This window comes from Sturnus vulgaris, chromosome 8, assembly GCF_052056855.1.
Source record: "Sturnus vulgaris isolate bStuVul1 chromosome 8, bStuVul1.hap1, whole genome shotgun sequence".
NCBI classification, from domain to species: domain Eukaryota; kingdom Metazoa; phylum Chordata; class Aves; order Passeriformes; family Sturnidae; genus Sturnus; species Sturnus vulgaris.
In genome coordinates, this window is record NC_142250.1 from 37,742,301 (window position 1) to 37,754,699 (window position 12,399).

Here is a 12,399-nt window from a genome sequence, read left to right on the forward strand (position 1 = left end):
CATGGCAGGGACACCTCCCACTGTCCCAGGAGCTCCAACCCCAATGTCCAACCTGGCCTTGGGCACTGCCAGGGATCCAGGGGCAGCCACAGCAAAGCTGGGCAACCACCTCAACCTCTCTGACAAGCCCAAAGACAGGAGCAGGAGCTAAAATTGAATTACAGAGCAGAGCTGAGCTGAGCTGAGCTGAGCCCCTAAGGGTGCAGCAACTGCCCAGACCCCTGCCAGGGGCACTCAGGGGCACAGTGCCACCATGGCAGGGCTGGCTGGGGCTCATGTGGCCATCCTGGCACTCAGGGGCACAGTGCCACCATGGCAGGGCTGGCTGGGGTTCCTGTGGCCATCCTGGCAGTCAGGGGCACAGTGCCACCATGGCAGGGCTGGCTGGGGCTCATGTGGCCATCCTGGCACTCAGCACTCGCCCAGCTGGCAGCCAGGGAGAACTGAGGGGAGCCCTCAGTGGGGTTTGGGTTAACTGCACCACTTGCTGTGCATGAACAGTAAGTGTTTCATACTGCATTGCCCTTTATTGAGGGGAATTTTTAGCACTTACTTTTAAAAACAATTTTTAGATCAAAAGTAATAATGTGGCACAACAATCTTACTGCAACTCCTCGAGAGAGAGCGACAGGAACAGAAGGAATCTCGGTGGATTGTGGACATAAATAGCAATTAAACGGGAGGTGAGGGTGGAAAGCAGAGACACAAAAGGCTTCTGTTCAATAAACATGGTTTCTTTCCATGCTCTTCTTTCTTTAAAAAAAAATCTCATGGACTTACAGTCCAGAGTGTTTTCTGAAGGGAGGTAGAATCCCTGATCACACAGGTAAAATATAGTCTATCCCAAAGGTGATGGGCCAGCAAGAATAAAAAAGTATTAACAAAAGATAAGAAAAGCCAATTTGAAATTGTCAAAGTGATCTTGTAGTTACAGTTTCATTTCTGAGAACAAAATGGCCAGTTGGTGTGAAAATGGAAAGCACTAAATTTAGGATTTGTCAACATTTTCACTCCTGATATTGTAATTGTATGGAACTATTGAAACATTCGTGAATTTGCTCTGCACATTACATAAATTATGATTTATTTATGTAAATAAATCAATCCTTTTCAGCAGGTGACCCTTGCTGGGTTGCACCTTAGGGACCCTCACTCTGGGCTTGGCACCAGCACCACTGAAGGAACCAAACCCACCAAAAATCAGCCCCTGACAGCCTTGCTGCTCACAGAATTGTTCTGGGTTTCCTGGCTGTTTTCTCAGGAGCCCTTTGCAGTGCCAGCCTGAGCAGCCTGACCTTCCCCTGCTCCTCCCTGCCCTGCTCCCAGTGCTGGTGTGGAGCACACAGATCCACCAACAGGCACACACAGAGCAGGTGCCACGAGGATCCCTGACTCTTCCTCCCAAACCAACCCATCAGTCCATTTGGAAATGTCCTCCACAGGACATTTGTGATCCATCAGCCCTCACAGGACATTTCTGATCCAGCTCCAAAGTTCTGTCCCACTGCAGTTTTCCCCACACCCTCTCCCTGCCCATCCCCACAGCCCAGCAGCATTGCTCATCTGGGAAGCAAGGTAAATCAGCACCCCAGAGGAAAAGGGGCAGTTTGAGAGGAGAAAGGGATAAAAGCACCAGGTGTGCTCACCATGGCAAGGACACTCCCTAGCCAGCCTGGCCCCATGGCAGGGTGGGCTCCAGGTGCCCAGCACAGCCTCAGGGTCCCTCAAAGCCGTGTCAGAGCCTGGGCACAGCACTGGTTTGGGCTGTGACTTGTGCACCACGTGCATCAGTTCGTGTTTCTGATGCTCCACCGTTAATTCATTGCTGCAGGAAATCCCAAGGGGCTCGTGGTGGCTTGTGGGCAGCTGCTGCCCTCACCACAGGAACAGCAGAGCTGTGCCAGCCTGTCCACACAGCTCCCACAGACTCAGGTCCCTTCCTGTGCACAGACACTTCAATGACAATTCATGAACTTTGGAGCCACAGGAAGAAACACATCCTGTGAAGAGAGGAGAAAGTCTCCTCCCACAGACACCACTGCCACACCAGGGGACACCTGCAGTGCTCTGGACAAACCCAGGCAGTGTTTGCCTTAATAAACTCTAATTGCTGATGAATCCATCATTTCATAGGAACCGAGGACACTGCTCCTTATCATTTCTGACATTAAGTGGTTTGGAATTGGATTGTCCAGCCATGAGCATTAACACAACATCCCCAACTCACAAGGACCTGTGCATGACCTCGATGTCCAACACAGCTTCGATTTCATTGCTGCCAAAAGCTGCCTGTGATGCTGGAACCTTCCATCTCTCAGTTCCATTTAGGAGCTGCTGGGGGTGTGGGCTATGATGGCTTGTCAGAACAAAAACAAGATCCAAATGCTGGCCACATTTCAGCCTCTGAGAAAATTCTAATTATCATTAGTGACAAAGGATGGGTTTTTTACTTTAATTTTTTTTTTCTGCTGGCCATGTGGTGTGGGCTGTGCTGAGGGCAGGAGGAGCCTCTGTGGAACAGGAGCTTCTCCCTAGGGCAGTGCTAGCAGAACAATAATCACACTTCCAGTTATTCATCTGATCAATGCCAAAACATTCTGCTCTTTGTCCTTCCAGGTGAATGTTTAAGGAATTCCATGATGCATTTAGGCCATGTCTCAAAGAATCACAGAATCCTTTCAGCTGGAAAAGCCCCCCAAGATCAAGGTCCAGTCTGTGACCAAACACCAAAAACCAGAGCAGAGCTCTGGATGCCACGTCCTGTCATTCCCTGAACACCACCAGGCAGGGATGGGGACTCCAGCAGCTCCCTGGGCAGCCTATTCCAATGTTCCTCCAAAGCCAGGTCACCCTGGCCCAGCTCCATCCTCCTCCTCCTCCTCCTCCTCCTGCAATGCTGGCAGCTCTCCATCCCTTACCCCACTGCAAGGCTGCACTTCTGACAAAGGGTCAGGCCTGGATTCAGGCACATCTGCCCACAGGCAGCATATGTTGATCCATAAAAGGTTTCCTTAATCAAAGACCTCAAAATGAGCCCTCTTTGGGTTCAGGAGGGGAGGGGGAGAGGGGAGAGTGTGGGTGGGTTTTGTTGCAGAATGTAATGCTGAAAAAACCCTCATCTAAGAGCCAGGAAGAACCTGAGCAGCCAGCTGCTGTCGAGGCTCGATGTACACATAGGAATTCAGGTGAGAAGGCACTGCTTTCCTGCTGCCACTGCTTTCCTGCTGCCACTGCTTTCCTGCTGCCACTGCTTTCCTGCTGCCACTGCTGCTGCCACTGCTTTCCTGCTGCCACTGCTTTCCTGCTGCCACTGCTTTCCTGCTGGCACAAGCCCAGTGAGCTCTCTCTGTGCCAGGGCAGGAGCTGCCCGTGGTCCCAGACTGAGCAGAGCCCTGCCCATGCTGAGGCTGCAGCCACCACAGAGCACCTGTGACACAGCCCAGCCACCCTGGGGACATCATCACCTCACCCTCACCTGCCCTGAGCCACTGCCAGGCTCCAGCACCTGTGCCAGCAGTGCCAGCCCCTGGAGAGCTGCAGGGGTGGCCCAGGGCCAGCAGGGCGAGTTTGGGTGGAGGATGAGCTTCTGCCCTCTGCTCTCTTACAGCTCTCTGCTGTCCAGGCTGCTGGAGGGACTGAGGGTCCACCCCAGCTCCCACCCCACAGCAGCGTGGCTCACCCACAGGGAATGATGGGGCTCAAACAAACCCCGGGCAGTTTCTGATGCAAATGTTAATAAGGCCCCGGGTGTGTAATAGTGACAGAAGTGGGCAGCTTGTTGGATAAATCACGGTCTTTTGAAGTCTGATCTTTCAGAAACCCCAAACAGGTCCCCAGTGGGGAAGTGCAGGATAATCCCCTGCTCCTTCCAGCTGAGCTCAGTGCTCACCCAGGCACTCCACACCCTCCAGTGCCACTTCCCACTCCGATTTTCCTGCTGCTGCCCCCACAGCCTGAGATCCAGGCAGTGAGGAGGTGCTGGACCCCGTCACCTCTGCACCTTTCGTGCTCTGCCACTCTCCCGTGGCTTTTACCAATGGCTTGCTCACAGCTCAGCAACATCCAGGAAAGAAGAACAATCACTTGGGACAAGCTGGGAGATGGCATCAGAGGGAGGATCCCTGTGTGTGCCCTGTCCGTGCTCACATTCCTGCTCCTGGTCACTGTCCCCAGCCCAGGCAGCTGCTCCTGTGCTGGAAGCAACGGTGGAGTCAGAGAATCACAGAATCAGGGAATATCCTGAGCTGGAAAAGACCCACAAGGAGCTCAACCCTGGTCCTGCCCAGGCACCCCGACAATCCCACCCTGTGCATCCCTGGGAGTGATGTCCATGGCTGGACAATCCAATTCCAAACCACTTAATGTCAGAAATGATAAGGAGCAGTGTCCTCGGTTCCTATGAAATGATGGATACTTCAGCAATTAGAGCAATTAGAGCTCAGGAGCAAACAGCCCCAGGTGCCCCGCAGGGACTGGGGCCACAGGAGGCCGAATTTACCAGGCTGGGGTGCTGGTCCTGCCGTGCCACCGCTGCCCTTGGGCTCTCTGGGTCTCCTCCTGCCTCTCCTGAAGCACAGCGACCATCAGAGCCCATTTCCCACTCAAGCAGGGCCAAATCTTCACCCCATGGCAGAAACCCTCCCCTGGCTGCTGCTCCTGGGAAATCAGAGCAGCCAAAACCTGAGCAGCTGCTGCTGCTTGGGAGGGAGCCTGTGCTGCAGGAGGAGCACTCTGCTGATATTAAATCACTGAAAATCAAATAATATCACCTCTGCTACGTGTGGAAAATATTACACACTTGCTAATTGGAGTAAACATGGAATTGAACCTGACCTTCATTTGATTAATTGTATTTTAAAGCCGATTAAACCCATCCCTAGGAAACAGAAATTGGCCATTTATTGCAGATATGCCAGAGCCACAGCTCTGGGGCTCTCAGGCCCTGCAAAAAGGATTTCTGAGCTCCTTTTTCTTCCTTTCCCACAGTTCCCACACCGAGGATGTCAGAGTCTGTCCTGAGAGGGGCACAAAGTGACCCTGGAAGGAGATGCTGTGCCCAAGGCCACCACAGGCACTGCTCCTGGGTCCTGTCCCCACGGGGTCACAGCTGCCACAGGTCACTCACTGCGGGTCACTGGCTCCCAAATATCCTCCTGAACGTGAGCAGGGCGTGGTTAAATCAAGCAAAGCAAGTAAGTCACACCTAAATTGTTAATAACACTTGCCAGGTAGGTAGTTTTATGTTTTCTCCAATCAAATGTGAGTTGGAAATGACTTGGTAAACACCAAAAGCTTTAATCAGTGTCACAGGAGACTCAGCATATTGACACAATTATCCAGAGCGATGGCAGCTGAATCCTTTCAGCATTTTGTTGGAAGTGTGTGTGATGGCTGATAGATTTCTGGGTGCCAGGCTTGACCTTTGTGCAGTGCAGGGCACAGAGTGAGCAGGGAGCAGCTCCCTGCAAAGCCAGGAGAGTCCTGCCCTGCCACAAGAATTGCTTCTTCTCTGTTTCATCTTCTGAGCAGAATTAATTTCCCAGGTGCTGCTCCTTAAAGAATAAAACCTCCTTCTGTGGAAAGTTTATATTTGAAGTACGAATCTTCTCCTATCAGCTCGAAACAAAAATGTGAGCTGGATTATTTTCACGAAGGTTTTGAGTGAGGGTTTGCTCTCTGGTTGTAGCTGGAGACAGAGCCTGAGTGTTCCTGCTGTCACCAGGAGCGTCTGGGGACAATCCCTGCTGCTGTTGGCCTTGTCCCCAGAGCACAGGGGCTGAGCTGGTATTTAACCATTCACCACCATCCAGCAGCAGCCCAGCAATCTGACAGAGCTCTGCTCCAAGCTCAGGGGACACACACACATCCCGGGAAAGCCAGGCTGGCACTGCCACCTCAGGGGACAAAGAGCCAGAGTCACCTGGCAGAGGAACGGGGCTGGCAGAGGATGGCACTGGGAGCAGCCAGGAACCAATCCCAGGCACACACAGAGCTTTTTATCATCACCTCCCACATCCTCCCACCTGCTCGGCAAGAAAAACCAGTTAAAAATAAACAACAAAGCCTCTTCAGCTTAACTGATTTCTGGTTGGGAAAAGAGCCCAGGACTTCACAGAACCCTCCTGAGCAGTGTGCCAGCTCAGTCCATCACCAAGGTCAACTTCCAGCACCTTCCTGCCCCACAACCCAGACATCCCCACGGGAAACTGAAAACGTAAAGAATGTTTGCTGTAAAATGGTCACAATTGTGCTGGGAATTTACAGCACATCTGCTGCACCAAGAGCACAACAATTAGAGCAATGCCAAACGGCAACAAGGTGTTTTCCTGAATATTTCTCCTGTGTTCGCCCAGCAGCCATTGTAAAAAAATACAAAAATAGCCAATTTTGGCCCGGTTACTGTTCCAATAAACCAGAGGCACATGAGAGCAGATAAACCACGCAGAGCTCGAGCCTACCTTGCCAAAGCTCCCCTTCCCAATGGCCCGCAGAATCTGGAAGTGGTCAAAGTTCACTACAAGGGAAAGAAAAAAAAAATCACATTTGTAAATGCTTTCCTTCAAATAAACTTGCATTTCAAAGAAGACAGGGAGACAAGTACAGAGCATTGGCAAGAGTTTATTGGAAGTTTTCCTCCAGGGAAGCTGCAGGACAGCAGCTGCTTTCCTTTCAAGTCTCCTTTCATGTGCTGGAGGGGTCTGGCAGAGGGCTGGATGGGGTTATGGATTAGCAGAGGGTAAAATACAGATTTGACCTGTGTGGATCCAGGGGCAGTCAGGGGCAAACGGGGAGTGTGGGACAGCCTGCCCCACTGCTCAAAAACTGCCCCAAAAACACTGCCCCAAAAATATTGCCCCAAAACACTGCCCCAAAAACACTGCCCCATAAACACTGCCCCAAAAACGCTGCCCCAAAAATATTGCCCCAAAACACTGCCCCAAAAACATTGCCCATAAACACTGCCCATAAACACTGCCCCAAAACACTGCCCATAAACACTGCTGGGATTTATTTTAATATCAGTTTTAAATAAAGACAAGGCCAGGAGGATCCTGCTCTTGGGCTGAGCCCACCTGCCCAGGCACAGCTGGCAGCCCTGGCCAGTTCTGCCCTGCCCTGCAGGGGACCCTCAGCAGCCCTTGCCAGGTGTCTGCAGGAGAAGCAATGCTGGGCATGGCTGGGGGTTTGCAGCACGGCAGGGTCAGCACTGAGCACCCAGCCTGCTGACTGGCCACGCTCAGGAAGAGTGGGAACAAAAAATTCACTATAAATATTACGAGTCCCACTCCCAGATCTGAAATAAATGCACATCTGTCATCTCTGAGGATGAATCAAGAGCCCACGCATGCCCATGGAGTTCCTATTACCCTTTTGTGCTAGGCTTATATCCAAAATATTGTTATTGTCACTTTTGTGGGACGTTTTCTGCAGGAGAGCTCAGAAAACTTTGCCAAATGAAGCTGAAAACAGAATCTGGGCCAGCTCACACCCTGTGTCCCTGCAGCCCCAGCTCCCTCCCCCAGTGATGCTGCAGGGCACAGGCACCACCACTGCTCTGTGTTTACCTGGTTTAGCTGGTTTAGCTGGTTTAACTGGTTTAGCTGGTTTAGCTGTTTAATCTGGTTTAACTGGTTTAGTTGGTTTAGCTGGTTTAGCTGGTTTAGTTGGTTTAGTTGACTTTGTGGTGATCAGGCAAAGGCTGCACTCGTTCACCTTGGAGGTTTATCCCAACCTTCACGACTCTGTGATCTGCCCAAGATTTCTCCAGGAGACCCCAGGACAGACCCCATGGGGACACCAGTGTCCCCACAACCCCCTGGCATCTCCAGGGAAGGGCCCAGCTCCATGGGACCTGTGTCACCTCCCCACACCTCCCTTCTCCCTGGGCCTCTTGTTTAAGCAGTGAATTTATTGAGGATTTTCCTACCAGCCCTACCAGTGAGCAATGCCAAACTGCAGCTTCAGCTTCATAAATGTTGTGTCTGAAATCTTCTGGCCAAAGCATTTGGCCAGAACAAAGAGATGAAATGTTTTCCACGTGTAATCAAAGCCAGTGACTGATCCCCCAGCACCAGGAGGATGCTCAGAGCCCCTGGAAGGGCAGAATTTCCTTGGCAATTTAACCACGTGCAAGTGCTCCTGATCTGCCATGGCTCTGGGACCAGAGCTTTTGACAATTCTTTGTTGTAGTGTTTGGAATGTTGTGTAAAAAGGCATTGCCACTGAGAAAACAAACCCCAAAGTGTCATTTCCATGTATCCATGACTACAAGTGATCTGGGAAGCCTGCTGGAGTCAGCAGGCAGGAAACAAAGCTAGATATGAATATTCACCAGGCCCTTGAACCTATCAGCAGAGATGTCACTTCTAATAAATTAATACAGAGTTCTGCTGAAGGGAAGTTGAGATGATGCACTGACTGGTTCTCCAGTTCCAGTATTTTCTGCAGGATTCAGTAGGCAATCTGGCAATTCTGTGTAAGTAAATGATTCTATGAGTACATGATCCCAATAAAGCAAAAGCAATCTCAGCATTTGAAGGAGAAAATCATAGTAGCAGTGTGCTGCTCTTTGTGCACAACACACTGGATTACTAAGAATGTTAACTTATCACTACAGCATATGTGATTATCCCTAAAATAGAAAGCCTGAACCTGCCTGGAACAATGGGGTGTGCTCCAGAGGCTGCACTCCGTGCTGACAGGGGAAAGCTGTCACTCACCCCAGCACAGAGCTGACTATCTGGGGCTGACTGCTCCAGCCTGAGTCACAGACACCAGCAGAGCCCTTGGTGGCAGCCAGGAGGAGGTGACAACTGCTGCCCGTCACCCCTGCTCACCCTCAGCCCTGCTCTGGCTCCAGCAGCCACAGCCTGGAAGGCAGAACTGGCCCTGGAGGAGCCCACGAGAGGGGGAGGGACCTGAGCACCTGGGGGCTTCAGGGAGCATCTGTGTCCCGAGGGGCTCAGGCCCTGGAACAGGTCACGATCCCAGCCTGGCAGTGCTTGGACAATCCCTCAGCAGCCTGCTTGGCTTTGGGCAGTCCTGGAGCACCAAACTGCAACGACACGAGTCCAGCTGAGTGGGGCTAGGAGGTGCCTTACAGCTGAAAATATTCGATTCTGCTCTTCTATCCCATCCCATTATCCCATCATCCCATTATCCCATCCATCCCAAACCCATGTGCCATGTGCAAACAGGAGGAGCTGACTTGCCCATCACACCCAGCCAATGCTCTCTGCATTGCTCCAATGCTCCCCCAGGTTTTTTTCCCCTCTGCATTGCTCCAATGCCCCCACAGGGGTTTCCTCAATGCTCTCTGCATTGCTGCAGTGACCCCCGGGTGTTTCCTCAGCCCCTCACAAGAACAGGACCCCAATTATTCCCTGACTCCTCCAGCAGCTCCTTCCCAACGTGGCACCTTCACAGGGGAGGGGGACCAGGGGACATGGCACGCTGGCACTTGCCATGTGCTGCTTCCTGGCACTCCCTGGCACCAAGTGACAAAGCATGAATCACAAATAAAGATAAATACCAGAGCCTGGCTTTGCTCCTGTGCTCTGGCTTTGTTCTCCAGTTCCAGGAATGCGTGACAAGCAGGATGGCAGGGTGACAGGATAGCAGGATAGCAGGATGGCAGGGTGACAGGATGGCAGGGTGGCAGGGTGACAGGATGGCAGAGCTCTAGGTGCCCACAGGACTCCCCAGAGCTGTCCCAGCCCAGCCCTGCCCACTGCACACAGAGTGCTGGGTGCTGCTCTGACACCCCTGTCATTAAGAGCTCATTAATCACAAGATGTGCTGTGGATAAAGCAGGCTGGGCACACTTTGGATAAAGCAGGCTGGGCACACAGCTTCCTCTTGCCAGTGAAACAGAGAGAATGAACAGTACATTTCCCTGAAAAAATTCATTATACAGAAGGATGAGAGGTGCAAAAAAAAAAACCCAACAAAAATTAGAGCTTTGTTTTCACTATTTTAAAATTATGAATGTTTTCATTATTTTTCTGTTTATTCTGCATTTATTTGCAAGATATCTAAAAGTAACACTTCAGATAAAGAGTGGACTCCCAGTGAGTGTTCAACAGCAGGATCTGGTATTAATCTGCAGCAGCAGCAGCACAATATTAGGATGCAGTTACTAAACCTGGTCTACAATCCCTCAAGTCTGGGGAAGCCAGCAAAATAAATCACATTTTAAGGTTCAAGCCAACCTTTTACTCTTTAGCTGCATGTTTTCCAGCTTCATTAACACCAACAGGGACATTTAACTCCAAGAATGATTCTCTTCAACACTAAAAGCCTAAGAAATTATTTTTTACATCTTGTAAAAGCAAAGGTGTCAGGGTAGTACGACATGATCCACTTTCTATCAATGTATTTCTACACACTGGCATAATTAATGGCATTTCTCTACCCATAATTAATGGCATTTCTCTACCCATAATTAATAGCATTTCTCTATCCACTGTCATTCTGCAATGTAGCTTGGAAGAAGCACTCCAGTAGCTGATGCAGGAACATTAAATGTGGCCACAGAAACCACAAGTTTGCTGCCACAAAGTGCCACGAGCTTCATCTGGCAGGAAGGAGAGTCCCAGCTTTGCTCCAAAACCATCACACACAGGGGATGGCAGCAGAGGGGAGGCCACCCCTGGGCAGGGACAGGGGACAGGACAGGAGCTGGCAGGATGAACAGGACAGGAGCTGGCAGGATGAACAGCTGTGGGGATTTGGGGCAGCTCTGGAGCCACAGAAGGGTCAGGGCAGGGTGATGGGAAGGGGCACAGAAGGGACAGAAGGTGTTGGAACCCTGCAGCCTGGGAGTTTTGAGCTTTCTGTGTTTTCTGACACTGACCCCCAGCAGAACACTGCTTTTGACCCGAGTTCTTGGAGAAGGCTCCAAAATTGAGTGATGGAGTTGGGATCACTGGTGTGTAGTTTGAATAAAAGTGTGTAATATCACATGGTGAAGGGTTTAGAATTTGGGGTTTTAGAATACAGTAATAGGTATGGGACAAGATAGAATTCTTGGGTGGTGGCTCTTCTTCCTTCTTGCTCCCTCTTCTTCATAGTTTCAGGGGGTGCTTTTTGAATTGAAGGTGCTGCACTGCAGGTCACAAGTATTTGGTCATCGGGTCAAAAGTATAAATAATATAGATGTTAGCTTTTAATTGAATAGTTTGCCTTTAAAATACCTTGTAAGGAGCAAAATACAGCTCCATTTTCTTGCTTTTAGCTTGTTAGCTAAACGTGCTGTGGAACTCACTGTACTATAAATAAGAATTAATAAACATCTGAGTCTGAACATGAAAATCCATGTCTCGTGCTACAACCCTGAGTGTGAGGGAAGGCAGAGGAAAGAAGCAGCCAGCCACTGCTGTGTGGTGCCTCTGATGAGGAGGGGAGGAGGCAGAGCCCACACGGGGAGGGGACTGAGAGCTCTGAGCATCCCCAAGGACAGGCTGAGCCTGCCAGGAGCTGCAGGGAGAGAGAGGGGCAGGGAGGATCAGCCTGGCTGAACGGGGAAGAGGAAAAATGAATTTCTGCTCGGATGCAGAGGTGCTGGATGGAGAGAGGGAGCAAAGGGCCCTGGGGAAGATGAAAAGTGAATTTCTGCTCGGATGCAGAGGTGCTGGGTGGACAGAGGCAGGGATGGCAGCAGTCCCTCCCTCCCTCCCTCCCTCCCTCCCCAGCCTGGGGCCCTGGAACACGAGGTGTCCACCTGCCCTGGGCAGAGGGCTCCATGCAGGGCAGGGAATCACTGCTTTCCCTTTGTCCCTGCAGAAAGCACCAGCAGCACCTTTGGCCTCCAGCATCTCAGGCCAAGCTGTTTTGCCTCTTCATATCCATAGAGAAGATTGCACGGCTGAGGGAAATGGAAATGCAGTGTAATACGACTGTCAGGAACCTCAGGTGAGCATTAACTACCCAGGAATCCAGGGAATGCTAGTAGAAAATGGAAGAAATTAAAGGTACAATGCCAGCCCAGCTGTAAATGAGCCCCTTCAGAAAGCACAGACTCAAACCTACTATTAGGAAGCAACTCTAAAGTCGTGTAAAAACAGAGTTATTGTATAGTTAAAAATGAGTCCCTGCAACTCTGTAAGGAATCAAATGCACATTGCAAAGCAACTGCGAGGTCAGTTTAGGAAGACTGGGTAGTTGATATGCAATAAAGATGTTTGCATGGGCCAGAAACCATTCCTAATTAGCAAAATAACACCCCTCGTGCTGGCCAGGAGCCCTTCCAAGGAGCGGGCTCACTCAAGGACAGGGACAGGACCCTGCAGGCCCAGGAGCACTGGCCAGAGCACAGCACACCTGCACACACCTTCCTTCAGCTCCTTCACCTGTCCCCAGGAGCAGCCACTGCCAGCAGCCACAGAGGCAGCAGCAGCG

The 12,399-nt window shown here is 51.0% G+C and overlaps 1 protein-coding gene across 2 annotated transcripts in view; it reads right to left on the reverse strand.

Moving 5' to 3' along the window:
- Window positions 1–12,399, reverse strand: part of STK32C (serine/threonine kinase 32C) — a 60,201-nt gene that overhangs the window by 17,801 nt on the left and 30,001 nt on the right. For both annotated transcript variants that reach the window (XM_014890675.2, XM_088169472.1), the window contains exon 2: window positions 6,459–6,514. In XM_014890675.2, the coding sequence (XP_014746161.1) occupies window positions 6,459–6,514 (56 nt within the window). The remainder of the gene's footprint in view (window positions 1–6,458; window positions 6,515–12,399) is intronic.